Raw genomic sequence first — 16,045 nt, 5'->3', positions numbered from 1 at the left:
GATATATGTCCATATGAACTGTTCATTCCTTTATTAGGAAGTTGGTTATTGAACTGTAACTTCTCTCCTTTCCAGAGGGAGGAGAAGCAGCTTGAACTATCCCTTGAGGCTCTCATCAGTCAAGTGGCTGACCTGAAGAATTCCTTGGTCAGTTTCATTTACAAGCTGGAGAATGAATATGACCGTCTTACCTGGTAAGAGGCTGGGATGAAGGTTATGTGGCTCACTGTGTTTACTGGTGAGGGCAGTCACTGCAGCATCCCAAGTAACTTAGGGCACATTCCAGTGAGTTGACAGGCTGCAATCTTGTGCACACTTACCTGGGAGTAAGTTTCATTAAACCCAGTATTGCTTACTTCTGAGTCAGTATATGTAGCATCAGACTCTTAAGAAGATATGAAGCAATTTTCCTTGAAGCATTCTTGCTTGTGAGGTCTGCTGTTGAAGACAGTGTGAAATCCCTGCAATGGGTTCTGTTTGATTTGATATTTACCATAAATGTAGGAATATGCGAGGAGCAATTCGTTTGCTCAAAATTCATTAGGATTTGGCTAATGTCCTGGAACCAGAGTACTTTTAAAATCTCCCACCTTGTCATGTGGTAGGATCTATGTAGACTGTTCTCCTCTACACATATACCCATGCATCTCAGAGATATTTTGTGTGTGTGGGGGGGGGGAATCTGTACATACCACTCTTGGCACAGTGTGTTCTGCCATCTGTTAAAATTAGAGATAATTACGATAATGCTGTTGCAGTGATTTGCCTTTGTTGTAATGGCCTTATGGCTACAACAGTGAAGATTTAACTTTCCTTAGTGAGAGGCAGGGCTGCTGTCTACATGTGTCTCATGTCCTTTCCATTGTCCCATGTCTGCCTCAGGCCCTCAGTGCTAGACAGCTTTGCTCTGCTCTCGGGGCAGCTAAATACCCTGAATAAAGTGCTGAAACATGAGAAGACTCCGCTGCTACGCAATCAGGTCATAATTCCATTAGTGCTGTCTCCAGACCGCGATGATGAGATCATGGTAAGGCTCCAGCTGATAATTTTTACCCATTTTGCAACTACAAATCATTTAATTAGCTCCAGGACAAATGAGAAAGTTGAGTGGCAGGTTAAGTATGGTGAAATGGGAATAGCAGCAAATTAAATATTGGTATAAAATAATACATAAAGTATCTTGCAATAAATCAAAATGATTTCTTATTTATTGAAACTGTCATTGGAGAAGAATCAGGTGTGAACAGCGCAAGGCGCTCTCTCCCTCTCCCTCTTCTCCCTCTCGCTCCTTGAACTTTGGAAGAAACATGATACTTTCCACTTTTCTTTATGCTGTCCATTGCCACACTGTTGCCCTATTATCGGAATTCTGGTCTATAGAAGTAGGAGAATGCGGAGGTAGAGCCCTGAGATAGTGGAATGATTATGTTGTACGTTGGTCTGGTTATTTTTAACAGAAGAGTGGGATAGAAATAAATTCATATGATAGATTATACATTTAGGACTGAAAGTGGGAGAACCACATTTGTATTGCTTCCCAGCATAAAAATTAGTACAGCAAATGGATTGGACTAGAACCCTTTTAACTCACTTTCTAGTTGCTTATGTGGGGAACATTAAAAATGCCATCTCCTACCTGCAGCCTGAAGTGGTACAATTCATTCTACTACTTCATCCTGCTGCATGTGTAGATCAAGCCAGAGACCAAGGAAAAGAGAGGATAGTAAAGGAGGTCAGACTTCTCTAATTCCTACTGTATTGAAGGCAAGGATTGTAAGCCAGTTTACTTAGGGTATTCATTGTTCTGTGCATCCGGACATATTTAATCGCTTACAATCAGCTCTGTCCCCTCATGTTCCATTCTGTATTGGCCTCCATCTCCTCTCTTTGCTGACTCCTGTCACAGCCTCATTACGTGCCAGCCTTTCTGCTCCCAGAATCTTTTAGCCAGGGTTCCATGTATACTGTACACCTAACATGAGACTATCAACCCTCTACAATTAAAAAAAGATGTATGTCACATCCTGGTGCACAGATCTTTTGGATTCCAGAGGCTTGCTTTTGACATTTCTAGGACATGTCTTAAAACAAGGATAATCAATCAATTCTCCACAATCTAGCATTATGCAGCCCATGTCTACAGGTAGGCATAAATACCAAAGTTTGAAGTTACTCACAGAATATGCATTCATCCATTTATACCCTGCTTTTCAGGAAATATTGCTACCAAAGCAGCTTACAATTCGAATCCACACAGAGATAAGATAGAATAAGGAATGTGATGGTATGTGCACAGCTGTCTCTTCTGGCTCCTTGAAGTTGGTGAAACAGTCCTATTTTCAGGCTTTTCCCTTCGTTGATAGAGGCAAAAGGACCTACAAATGGACTCAGCTGCTAGCTGATGGTAAAGATGCCAATCTACAGAAATAGCTGTTTCTGATTATCTAACCTTGTTATGCATTGGAAATTGAATACCTAGAATCCTGCTGAGGTAGGCATTCTGGCTCTGAATTCCCATTAACACCTGGGTCTTTGTAACACACATCAGGTTTATAAGGCCAACTTTGTATTTGTGGCTTTGTGGCAAGATGTTACTTTGTGCACTGATAGTCTGGATGTTCCAGCGGCAGACAGAAGGACGAGTGCCAGTGTTCAGCCATGAGGTCGTACCTGATCATCTGCGAACCAAGCCTGATCCTGAGGTAGAAGAACAAGAGAAGCAACTGAGCACAGATGCTGCTCGCATTGGTACCGATGTGGCACAGGTAAGAGTTCTGCTGTTCAGGCATATTAAATTCCTATGCCTCTTGCTAAATAATTTTATCTAGGAATCCAGTGGTCTTTTGCATCTCTTTCCACCTCTGCGTTCTCACCTTTAATCCTCTGCATCAGGTCGTATCACATTTTAATTAAGCCTTGATAAAAAGGTTGCCATCTGTTTCATTTGTAAGGAAAAGAAAATTATTTGTGCAACCTACGTCAAAGAGGTAAGTTATGTTTAATTTTAAGAAGAAAAAGAACACTTTGTGTGTGTGTGTGAGAGAGAGAGAGAGGGAGAGAGAGAGAGAATGTTTTATTGCTGTCTCGTGTCCAGGGGATACATAGACCAGTCCCAGTGTGTCTCCTGGGAAGATCTTTTAGAAAGCAATTAACTTAATGGGGCAAAATAATAGCTTACAGTGTCCCAGGTGACAAACATGGAAGACAGGAACATTCTGATTACCAAAGGATTATCTAGAGCAGTGGTTCCCAACCTTTATGATTACAGGCAGGGCTGTGGAGTCAGTACGCCAAACCTTCGACTCAGACTCTGACTCCTCTATTTTTCTACTGTCCAACTCTGACTCCACCCAAAATTGCTTCCAACTGCACAGCCCTGGAAAGGGCTGTAAATGTCTTTTTAAATTGGAAGCTCTCATAGGAGCATTTTTATCGCTGCCTGAATATGCGCTGATCTTGGCATCACAGCATTTGTCTTCATCTGGGTCCTGTGTCATACACTGACACACAAAATGTTTTCCATCTTGAGTTATGGTGAAATGCTCAACTACAGCTGACTTCATGGGAAGCTTCTTTGACATTTTGAATTTATATTTTTTAAAAATTGTCAATCAAAATTTATTTTGAAGTCTGAGTCGGTACATTTCTACCGACTCCACCCAGAATTGCTCCTGACTCCAACTCCACAGCCCTGATTACAGGACCCCCTTCGTACACTCAAAAAAATTGTAACACCCCCCCCACTAATTGTAATTTTACTCTCTGTTAATTGAAAAAAATGGTGCGTGGCAAAATCGCATCTCCAAATATCCCTTTCCATAAAAAGCTCCCTGCAGACAGGGAGGTGTTGCTTTCTTTTCTTAATGCAAAGGTCCAATCAAATTGGGATCCCCCTCCCCCCCCCACACACACACAGTCTGAAGATGTACAGTCCTGTCTCCCAACACCAGTGGGTTACCGTGTTGGACTAAGATCCACATTCATATCCCTACCCAGCCATGAAGCCTACTGGGTGACGTTGGATCCAACACAGTCTCTCAGCCTGACCTTTCTCACAGGGTTGGTGTAAGGATAAAATGGAAGGGGGGAGGGAACCATGTGCACCACCTTGAGAAATTTGGAGGAAAGGTGGGATATAAATGCAATAATAATAACTGAAATAAATACATTTCAGCTACAGTATGTGTTAGTGATGGGGATGCTAGATTGTGAAGACAAAAGGGTGGATAGATTGAGGAGGGTGGTCGGTGCTTTCACCTCTGTACCTGACTATCTTCCCTGTTTATGACTTCCTAGAACTTTTGATTTTCAGTTTGCCTTTTCCTGATTCATCCTACATTTGCTGAGACGCCTTCTTTAGTCTTTCTTATGTTTTCTACTGTGATTTTGTTCTTATGTTCAGTTCTGAAGTGGTAGAAATGGAGTGTACTCCTTCAGATGGTGTGTGGAAAAATCACATCTCCAAATGTCCCTTTCCATTAAAAGCTCCCTGCAGACAGAAACCCAGAATCATGAATTGCATTAGAAACTCCCTGATGTGTTAATCTTCTATCTGGAGGGAGAGGTTGCTTTCTTTTTTTAATGCAAGGGTCCAAACAAATTGGTATCCTCCTCCCCACCCACCCACACAGTTTGAAGATGTACAGTCCTGTCTCCCAACACCAGTGGGTGACAACGTTGAGCTGCTGAGCTTTTTTAAAAAAACAAGAAGCATCAATGTGGTGGAGATGGGGATGCTAGATTGTGCACTGCAGACAATAGGGTGAATGGATTAAGTTGGGCATTTAGTGCTTTTAGGCCTTGGAATGATCATCAGAACTGATTACTTGGTTAGCATGCACTTGGAGAATGAAAACTGAGCAGAAGACAGATCAGCACACACACACATACACACACACACCTGCCCCTCCTGCAAGCATCTGCAGGCATTAATGCATTTGGGCATGGGGGGGAGGAAGCCCTCAACTGCCATAGCATCTTGTAGAGAGAGATTGGGGAGTAGCATGTAGGTGGAAGAAAGGGGGGACTCCGCTGGCACACACAGCCTCAGAGATGAGGGATGAGCAAGTCCCGGGCTTTCTCATTGCTTGTTGGCTTCATCTGGGTTTTATGGGCACATTTAAAGACACTCTGGGGCTTCAGCAAAAGTCCTCCCTCTTGTTTGGAGCAAGGAGGAGGTGTCGTCTGCCGCAGCAGTGGGGAGCAGACAGCGTTTGGGGGGTGTGAAGATCTTTTTTAAAAAATTAATAAATAATTTGTTGCTTTACTGTTTGCGGCCCCCTTGGATTACTTTGTGGTCCCCTTGGGGGTCACGGCTCCCAGGTTGGGAACCACTGATCTAGAGTGCTTTTATTTATTTATTTATTATACTTGTATACCGCCCCATAGCCGAAGCTCTCTGAGCGGTTTACAGTAACTAAAAACAAATACAATTTAAAATACATCTTTTTAAAAAACAATTTAAAACAATTTAAAATTTTTAAAAAATTAAAACAATATAAAATAATTTAATATTTATCAGGTGTCTAACATATAGTAAGTTCTATCAAAATGGATGGGTATCTTCCTCTTCCTGAAAATTTGGGGCATACCTTGGAATTTGCTTTAGCACTGTGTAATGACTTAATGAGAAGAAATGGGCCAGGTCAGGACTTCATGGCCTCCATGACAACCATGGGGCTGTCTCAAATGATCATCAGTCCAACACATTGAGCAGGACACACCCTAGATGTAATATTTGCCCCAAGTGATGGACTGAGTAGGGGTGTGCCGTGCACCCCCTTGTCATGGTCAGACCACCATCTGGTGAAGTTTGGATTGATGGCAGCACTTTCTTCTCGCAAGGGTGGCGTGCCTATTCAGGTCTGCCCCCAGAGATTGATAGAACCATGTGGATTCCTGAATGCTCTGTGGGATATTCCAGCAGAGAAACTGAAGTTCCTGTCAAGATGGGTAATTGATATGATGGGTTTCAAATGTGTCTCTGACACTGTGGAGCCTAAGTGGCTGCTCGCTGTTCTGGGGAGCTATGGGCTATGAAGCAAGCTGGATGGAGGCTAGAGCACAAGCGGCACAAGTCTCTGTCTGAGGTTGACCAAACACTAGTTAATGCACATAATCGTACCTGCCATTTGGCAGTGCAGGCAGTGAAGAAGGCACATTTTGCAGCTTGAATGGCATCCTCAAGTACTTGGCCAGTGGAGCTCTTTCAAGTAGTAACTAACTGGCTGTACATTTTGAGGATAAAGCCGCTCAATGCTGGAGAGGCCTTGATTCCACAGTTGTTGCAGTTCCAATTCAAGGATCTAATGCCACAGTCTGTGATGTGTTATAGGATCACTTTCAGTTTATGCAACCTGCAGACAAGGTGCTTGCAGCTCTACTCTGACCTTGTGCCTTCTTGACTCCTTCCCTTCTTGGCTTATTAAATCTAGCAGAGAAGGTTTGACTGGTTGAGTTTGGAGCATGGTTAACTCTTCATTGCTTGAGGGAGTGGTCCCTGTCATCTTGAAAGAGACAGTAGTATGGCTACTCCTAAAGATGCAGGTGCTGGACATGTTGGTGTGGACCAACTATCAACCAGTCACAATTGTCATTTTTAGGGAAGGTGGAGAGGGTTGTGGCAGGTCAACTGCAAGCTTTCTTAGATAGTACAGATTATCTCTGCCTATTTCAGTCTGGGCTCAAACCTGGCCATGGGACTGAATCAGCCTTGGTCACCCTATGGATGTCCTCTATCAAGAATGGGACAAAAGGAGTGCAACCTTGCTCCGCTTCTCAATCTCTCTGTGGCTTTTGATGCCATTGGCCATGGTATCCTCCTGGACCTGCTCCATGGGTTGGGGGTTAGGGCTCTGTGTTCAAGCGGCAGTGGTCCTACCTACGTGGCTGAGTCCAGAAAGTAGCATTGGGAGATTGTTTTTTAGCATCTTGGTAGTTATGCTATGGAATGCCACAGTGCACTATTTTATCCCCAACACTATTTAATATGAAACTATTCCAAGTGGTCATTAGGAGATTGGTATGCTGGTGGTTGTTGTTTATTGTATTTCCCATCCTATACCAGAAGGTCATGGTGAGGTATATGCCCTATGCATATAAAAACACAATTAAAATAGTAAAATAACTCCACCCATAATCCCCAAATCAGTCATCCATTCATTTCTATTTGTCCACAACATCTGCATCAGGAGAGGCTGTGTAGTCCCTGCACCACTGCCCAGGTGCAATGGTGGGCTGGATGAGGAGAAATAAAACTGACCTTGAATTCCCGCGAGACAGGATTGCTGTGAGTGAGTGGTTCCCATGTCCAAGCAACTGGCCAATAGCCTGCCCTGGATGGGGTTGCACTACCCCTGAAGGATCAAGTACACAGTCTGGGAATGCTTCTGGATCCAGATTTGTCATGGGTGGCCTTGGTAGCTAAAGCACTTTTTTATCTGCTACAGTTGATAGAACTGAGGCCATCCCTACACTGGTATAGCTTGACCACAGTAGTCCAGGTATTGGTAACTTCAAGATAGGATTACTGCAATGTACTGTATGTGAGGCTTCCCTTGTGCTTTGTCCACAAACTGCAGTTAGTGCAGAATGCTACAGCACAATTGCTAACTGGTGAGAGATCCTGTCAGCCTGCTACACCCCTACTTAAAGATCTGCGTTGGCTGCCAATTTGTTATCAAGTCAAGTTTAAGGTGTTACTATTAGCATATAAAAACTGCAACAGCATGGGACCCATTTGTTAGAAGAACTGCCTTACCCCATACATGCCCAGTTGACTGCTTCAGTCTGTGGAACTTGCAGTTTTACAAGTGCCAGAATGTTAATTCTGCATTTGCAAGGAATGAATATGGGTTAGTATCGCAGCATCTATGCTCTGGATCTCCCTGCTTCAGGAAGGCACCTTCATTGTACTGTATTTGATGCCTGTTAAGACTTTTTGATTCAGCAAGCCTACCCAGACATGTAATTTTATTGTGTATACTTGTTCTTAAAGTTTGTTGATTTTTTTCAATATTTCTGATAAAAAAAATTATATTTTATGTAAATTACTTAGAGGTTTTTGTTTAAGTGGTCTATTAAATATTGTTAAATATAAAAAATGTAACACAAATTCTGACATTTTACTGTGCAAATCTTATTGTTGCAGAAACAGATTCAAAGCCTAAACAAAATGTGCTCAAACTTACTGGAGAAAATCAACAAAGAAGACCGAGAGTCTGAGAGTGGAGGTATGGAACTGGAGAAGCAGGAGGACAATAGAGTCATTAGATGGGGTACACAGTCCAGTAGTCCTAGAAACTAGAATACCAGGAGCCAAGATTATCATCATGATAAGTGTATAGTCAGAAAAAAAGACTGAACGCAGGCAATTTAATGACTGATGTATCCTATGAATTTTCCTCCATCATGCAGGTTTACGGCAGAACAAGCAGACATTCAACCCTGCTGATACCAATGCACTGGTTGCAGCTGTGGCCTTTGGGAAGGGTCTGTCAAACAGGCGTCCACCAGGTGTGGCAGGGCCGGTTCAGTCTGGTCAACCAGGTGCCAACCCCATCATAGCAGGTGCTTCTGCCATGCAGCCAGTACAAATGTCTGGAGCACCAAGCCAACCACAGCCCATGCTTGGAGGCGTGCAGATGACCCAAGCAGGCCAGCCAGGTAAATAAAAGCCCACAAATATATTAGAGAATCCAGTGTGCAAAAGGTCAGGAAGTGGAGTCCAGGAAGTACACTGGGACAAGAGGAACTAATGTCTAAAGGAAATTAAATACATACCTTTGTATAAACATACAGGTTTCAGAGAAGTACAGCCATTTGGGAGATCCTGGACACAACATGTAGAGCTCTCCTGTGTTTCACACTTTGTGTGTGGGAGCAGGTGGTGGGTATGACCGCCTATAGATTCACATCGTTTTTCAAGAGGCTGTTGCAGAGCCAGTTCCATTTGTATAGGGCTATCGCTGGCTACTATACGAGCTTCTGCTGAATACCAGTTTCTAGGTAACAGCAGCAGAAGAGGGTTGTTGAACTCATTCCTGCTTGTGGGCTTTCCAAGAAGCATCTGTCTGGTCACTATGGGAGACAGGATGCTGGACTAGATAAGTCTTTGGTCTGATCCTGCAGAGCTCTTTTGTTCTTAATGATCAAAGCAAGTCTGATAGACTTGCATACGGTAAGTATGGGGAGGAAATCACAGAAATGGAGGAAATTAAACAATGAGAGAGTGACTCTATCTTCGAGAAGAGACTAGAGAGAATCTCCCCCAGATCCATCTGTTTTTCCTAAGATGTAAGCATCCTTATGAAATTGCTAAGCCCAGCTCCTTTCCCATCTCCAGGTAAAATGCCCAGTGGCATAAAAACCAATATCAAATCGGCTACAATGCATCCCTATCAAAGGTGAGTTGGAAACATTCTGACCTGTTGCTGCTTCTGGACATCCTTTTCTGAGACTTCATTTCTTCACTTCACTCTCAGCAATGAGATTACTAACTGAAGTTCTGTCTCCTGAGATCTCATGGAGATAATTTCTTTACATGGCTGCATTTATCACTTGGGACACAGAAGTGTTCAGTGTATTCATACAGAATGGCAGAGGCATTCCTTTGGGACGAAAGCATCTGCAGATGAGCCAGGCCGGGACAAGGAGCAAATCTTTACTTTTTTCTACATGATATATATATGAAGCCCGATTGTCTTGGAGAGTGCACTTCTTTTGGAATTAGTATTGACTGATGGAGGAGGGGGAGATATGCAAGATGTACTCTTGAAAGTGTTTTGATTTAATAAAAATCAGGTGTTCTGCATTGTGTATTCATTTGTATATTGAAAGCATTTTTACCCGGCTCTCAGCCGAAAAAGGTTCCATAGCAGCTTACAGATCAATAAAAAATGAGTCAGCCTCTGCCCTTAGGCTTACAATCTAAAATACATGACACAAAAGGAAAAAGGTATGGGAAGGGACAAGGGAAAAAAGCAAGCTCTGGAACTGGTGAAACTACTGTTCTTAAAATAACCAGCAGGGATTAAAATAGTTTAAGTAGCTTGATGAAATGGCTACTGCTGGATGACAGACAAGGTGGAAGAAGAGCCAAAGGCAGCTGGTTTTTCAGCAGAGCTGATGAAATAGCTTTGCTTTCTATCTCTCTCTGCTGCAGCCTGAAGGAATGAGTGGTAATCCTTCATGTGTTCCTATATCTGCTCATGGAAAGCTATGTGGATTTGCCTTTGTTGTATTTTTTATAGATTGTTTAAACCCAGTACCATTGGATCAGGCCATTCAAACATCTGGTTTGATGTCTGCAGATGACATTGATCCCCAGGCATTAATAAGATAAATCCAGATACTAAATGTCTTCCACAGAAAGGGGGCAGGAGGCATGATAGAATTCACTATAATGAAGAGAGTAGTGTAGATGACTTGAAGAAAGGAGCCGTACTCTTCTTCACTTGCAAGGGAAATTTAAAATCTTCAGAGTGCAGCTAGGAGTGATCAGGGAATCCATCAGTCCCTGGGCCTCAAGTATTGTACTGGTTCTGAAAAAAGATGGAACCACAAGGTTTTGTATTGATTATCGTTTAATCAATAAAATTACTGTCCCAGATGCGTATCCTATGCCTAGGGTGGACGCAATGTTAGAGCTATTGGGAGCAGCAACCATTATCTCTACCATAGATCTGTGTAAAGGATTTTGGCAGATGGAATTAGATGAGCAATCCAGAGCCAAAACTGCCTTCAGTACACCAGATGGGTTATATGAGTTTGTGACTTTACCCATGGGACTAAGGAACTCACCAAGTTCTTTTCAGAGACTAATTAATACTGTGGTGCGAGGCATGTCAGATTTCGCAGTGGCCTATATAGATGATGTGGCCATTTTCAGCAAGTCGGTGCCTGAGCATGTCCAACACCTGACAGCAGTATTAGAGGCATTTAAGAAAGCAGGGCTAACAATAAAAGCCAAGAAATGCCAGTTTGGGTTGAATGAAGTGATCTATTTAGGACATAAGGTGGGGAGTGGGAAAATAACCCCCTTATGAAGCAAAGTTGAGGCAATACAATCGTGGCCCATCCCCTTAACTAAGAAACAAGTTAGGGCATTTTTAGGTGTGGCTGGTTTTTACCGTAAATTTGTAAAAGATTTTGGGGAAATCGCAACCTCCTTGCATGAGCTAACAAGGAAAAAGTGTGCTGAGCGTGTGGTGTGGACGGATGAATGTCAAAAGGCTTTTGACCTTCTGAAGCAAGCCTTGTGCCAAGGGCCTGTATTAATAGCACCAGATTACGAGCAACCATTCATCGTGGCTACGGATGCGTCGGACCTAGCGCTGGGAGTCATCTTGCTACAAGAGAGAGGAGGCACCAGACATCCAGTGGCGTATCTTAGTTGCAAGCTGACATCGAGGGAGAAGAATTATTCATCGGTCCAAAAGGAGTGCCTAGCGGTCGTGTGGGGACTGAGCAAGTTGCGCCCATACGTGTGGGGACGAAGATTTACAGTGATGACGGATCATCGAGCATTGTTATGGTTACAGACTATGAAAAATCATAACACTATGCTGCAGAGGTGGTCCTGGGCTCTACAAGATTACCAGGTGGACTTCAAGTACATAAAAGGCAAGGACAATGTATTGGCCGATGGACTTTCAAGGCAGGTGGCCGGGACTGCAGTGACGTGACCCAGACGTGGGTGCAAAAAAGACATTTTCCCCAAAGAGACTTGTTTTTTATTGTTAACGCGTCGTATGAATCCTAGAGCAGGAATAATACTTTGCTGTTATTTTAAGGGGGGGGGAAGTGATGTTCCTGCTTATAGTGTAAATATGGTAAGTGCTGTTTATATAGAAGACATATGGTAAGTGGAGTGAAAGAGGAGGGGGGAGTACATGAGCAGTAGAATGCTGGATGATTGGCTGAGCGTTTGAATGGCTGGGAGTATAAATGGAAGAATGACAGTTGAATCTGGGTGGATGTTGGGAGTGTGGAGAAAGAGGTGTTTGAGGGTGGATGTTGGGAGTGTGGAGAAAGAGGTGTTTGAGGGTGGAGGTCAGGAGTGTGGAGAAAGAGGGAGCTGGAGTTCTGATTAATAATAAGTCAAGTACAAAACAGGAATAGATGAAACCATACGCTTGTGAAACATTCTAAAACTAATCTTGTTATTTCTGATATTTAATAAATACTTATTTGGTTTACCAAAGGCCAGATCCTTGGCTGGGGGATATACATACCAGAAGGGAGGGCAACGTAATTACCAAGGCTGAACAGAAACAGTATCTAATGGTGGCAGCGGTGAAGGGAGGAATAATAACAATTCAAGTATCCAGAGCAACCCAGAGTTGTATGCGTTATCTATAAAGATACAAGGGGGTTGGGAACAGCATAAGCACGCAGTCACAAAAGTAACCAGCTAGAGAGAGACTCAGGCAAAGTCTCTGGGAGTATTGGTTATAGGACGTGACTGGCGGTGCTGCCTAGCAGGGGGATCTAGTGAGATCTGTGCTAGAGTGGAGTGAGAAACCTTATAAAGGACGGTCTGGACTGGTGGTATCCCTGGTGGTGCCTAGTGAAAGGCAGTAGCCACAAGCAGGTGGGAACCTGACGGAGAACCAGGGAAGGACGTCACAGTATGCATCATCAGTCTTTTATTCTTGACAGCTATTTATGCCCTAGCAACACCTCAGTATGTGCTTCATATTCAAACAGTATTCTCCACTCCATATCGGCTGACTAGGCAATAAAATGGTCTCCCCTCCCTTCACAAAATGTTCCCTCTGGCCTCTTGACTCTGTAGCTGGCTCTGGCCTCACATCCCAAGAGAGGCAATAGTAGGCCAGGCAAACTGGCAAGAGCTAGTGTATTGTTGGGAAGTGACATGATGAAATCACAGCACATCTGCTCAGATGAGTGTTAGTAATGCCAGTAGCTCATGAGGGAGGGGGCTAGCAGAGTTGCATGTAATAGGTGGTAACCTGCACTCTCTTCCCTTAAACATCCTCCTGCACACTGATGAAATGCCATTTTCTTTTGTCTCTGACAGTTTCATTTATCTGCAGGAGGGGTGAATTCCAGAGCTGATCTGGCACTAGCTGAAGAGCAGTCTGTCAACCTGGTGCCTCCAGTTGTTTTGAACTATAACTCCCATCAGACCCAGCTAGCACAGATGAGGGTGATGGGACTTGCAGTCCAAAACATCTGGAGGGCAGCAGCTTGGCAAAGGCTGCTGAAGAGTATGGACCTCCATTCAGTTGCCTGCTTCATGATTCAGTGTACTGGACAGGAGCAAACATTGTGGCCTCATTCAATTTAGACATGTATTCTAAAGATCTATTGTATAGGCCCAAGGTTTCATGTCTCACTGCCTGCTGACAGCACATTAACTGTAGCTAAGGTTCTCCAATGGTAGATAGAAATGCTCAAATTATTTTGCTTGGAGCCTTAATGCCTGTCGGTGGTTTGATGTTCTTGTAATGCCTGTATGTTGCATATATTTCTATTTTGAACAGGGTAAGGTGATGAGGTCTTAACAAAGGAGGGAAAGTTCTTGTTTAATATAAGACAGGGTTACTCACTTTTGCTCGCCCAGAACAAGGCTGTGTGGGGTGAAGTCACAACTACATAGGAAAATGACAGTAGCCTCAAGAACAAGCTTAAGGTGAAGTCTTAGCTCCAGCCCATAATAATTGGAGACGTTTAACGCTATCATTACCTTGTACTACAGAAACATTTTTCTTTGACTAGCTGTTACCAATCCTGTTAGCGCGCTAAAACTTGTTCTTGATTTCTTTTCTGCTATATAATAATGCTGGTAAGTAGTCACACATGCCCCTCTCCAAATAAAACTCTCTCACCTTATGGGTCTGAGCAAATTAAAATGTTGTTATTAAATGTGATAGATGTTAAATAGAAAAAAGTAATCCAGTGTTTGAAAGGGTTGCTGAACTTGTGGTATATTTCTTGCATCTGAATGGGAAGATACTGCATTAAACAATCTGCAGTATCAATAAGCAATTGCTTGTAAACTTGATCTGTATGAAAACCAACTCATAATTCAATCAAGCCTGGAAAGCCCTATTCTCTGAGGATTGTGTCTTTTATACTGGGTGGATATTTTGGCAGCTATTTTTATTATTATGCTTGATTGTTGGTTTTATTTGGAATATTCTGTGGGATTTTTTGCATTTACAGTTTTATGGAAATTGTAGTTTTTATTTTGAAAGATGCTTAAAGGTCTCTCAAGTTGTATGGACGAGTAGGCATTTAAAATTAAACAAGTATCCTCTACTGGCCATAGTGTTTTACTTTTAATACATCCACAGTAAATGCCTTTAATTTTACTTGTGGGTGGTAGTCAGGCTATTGTCTTCTCTGATCACATAGTGTATGTTGATGTAATTGTTTTTAATCACGCACAGGCATTGAGATTTAGGCAAGACTGGGAACTGCCCACAATGGCATTCAGCCCAGTATTCTGTGTCCAACATAGAGAGGGCTGGTACTTTTTGCTTTTAATTTCATGTTTCATTAAAAAAAAAAATAACAGCCAGCTGTCAGACACATTTAGAAAAAATCATAACTCTGAAGGTGCTGCCCCAGATTATTGTGGCTAACAGTCTAGTGTAAAAGGAATGTCTTTTACTTTAAACATGACTTGTGTGGTCCTATTTGTTGTACTTTTTGTTGTACCTATTTGTTGAGGTAAAGAGTACTCTGTTCTCATTTTGGGGTCACCATTCATGATCTTATAGGCCTTAATGCTGGTCCTCATTTGTTTACTTTCTAACGCAAAAATAGCATTTTGAAGACAAAGACCTGGTGTTTTAATGAACTGTCTATGAACTGGACCACGGCATGTCTGTGAAGAATTTGAATTCTCTAGAATTCTATGGAATTCAAAAAAATCATTAAGTGGCTGCCAAGACCCTCAGCAATTTTCAAGTGGTCTATGGGAGGGAAAGTTTGGAAACCACTAATTTATAACCCACCCTTATATCTACAATTACTGTTATTTATTCCCACAATGAACTACATCACACATGTCAGCATTTAATAACATTGAGATCCTTTCACTATTGAAAGATTCTTTTGGTTCAGTCAGTTAAATGATTATATACCATTTTTGGATTTCATTATCATGAAGTTCTTCCTGTGAATCTTTAATTATTGCATTATCTTACCTTGCTTCTTAAACTTTTATTTAAATAAAAATAATTATATAAAGCAGCACAGATTTCAACATAAATACATTAAGTAGCACACTATTTGACTTTGTGAACATTTACTTTATTTTTATCCTCTTTTTCCTATAATCTCATAAGATCATATATGATTCAATCTACAGATGTATCTACAGGCCCTCTGGGGTATTAAGATCACCAGTGGGGCCCTCTTGGTAGTTCAATAGCCCTCACACATGGGGGGCGGCTAGGAAACCACATTCTGTGCTGCAGCTCCTAGGCTATAGAATTCACTCCCTAAAGAGGTATGTCTGACACCTTATCATTTCAACCGTATGCTGAAGATGCACCTCTTTACTCTGGCCTTTGACACCTGAGACATGTGTTTTCAGGACCCACCCTGTTCCTGTAATTGTAATTAGTTTTAACTGTTTTAATACTGAATTTTAAATTGTTGTAACCTGTCCTAAGATCTGATGGTGAAGGGTGGGTGGTGGTGGTGGTAATAATAATGACAATGATTATGATGATAATAAAATATCTGAAGCAGTCCTATTCAGGATCCACTCTGCTCACCCCGTATGGGGAGGGGGCTAGATAAGGTGCCCTAAACATAGTCTGCCTCATCTCTCTCCCTGACTGGATCACCGCATCCAGTGGGGTCACCACTGAGCGGTCGCAAAAGACAAATGAACTTTGGAATGTGGAATATACGGACATCACTGGACAATACAGATAGTGAACGTCCTGAACGCAGGACTGCCATCATTGTGAGGGAGTTGAGACGTTTTAATATTGACATAGCAGCACTCCAAGAAACTCAAAGAGCAGGAGAGGGACAATTGAAGGAAGAAAAAGGCAGTTAC

At 42.4% G+C, this 16,045-nt stretch overlaps 1 protein-coding gene across 2 annotated transcripts in view; it reads left to right on the top strand.

Moving 5' to 3' along the window:
• MED8 (mediator complex subunit 8) overlaps positions 1 to 9,816 on the top strand; it is a 29,326-nt gene extending 19,510 nt beyond the window's left edge. For both annotated transcript variants that reach the window (XM_061632667.1, XM_061632666.1), the window contains exons 2-7: positions 76 to 194; positions 883 to 1,027; positions 2,625 to 2,765; positions 8,150 to 8,231; positions 8,416 to 8,664; positions 9,344 to 9,816. In XM_061632667.1, coding sequence (XP_061488651.1) covers positions 76 to 194; positions 883 to 1,027; positions 2,625 to 2,765; positions 8,150 to 8,231; positions 8,416 to 8,664; positions 9,344 to 9,408 — 801 coding nt within the window. In that variant the 3' untranslated portion in view covers positions 9,409 to 9,816. The remainder of the gene's footprint in view (positions 1 to 75; positions 195 to 882; positions 1,028 to 2,624; positions 2,766 to 8,149; positions 8,232 to 8,415; positions 8,665 to 9,343) is intronic.
• The last annotated feature ends 6,229 nt before the right edge of the window (positions 9,817 to 16,045 follow it).

This window comes from Rhineura floridana, chromosome 6, assembly GCF_030035675.1.
Source record: "Rhineura floridana isolate rRhiFlo1 chromosome 6, rRhiFlo1.hap2, whole genome shotgun sequence".
NCBI classification, from domain to species: domain Eukaryota; kingdom Metazoa; phylum Chordata; class Lepidosauria; order Squamata; family Rhineuridae; genus Rhineura; species Rhineura floridana.
This window is presented reverse-complemented; position numbering and strand designations above follow the sequence as displayed.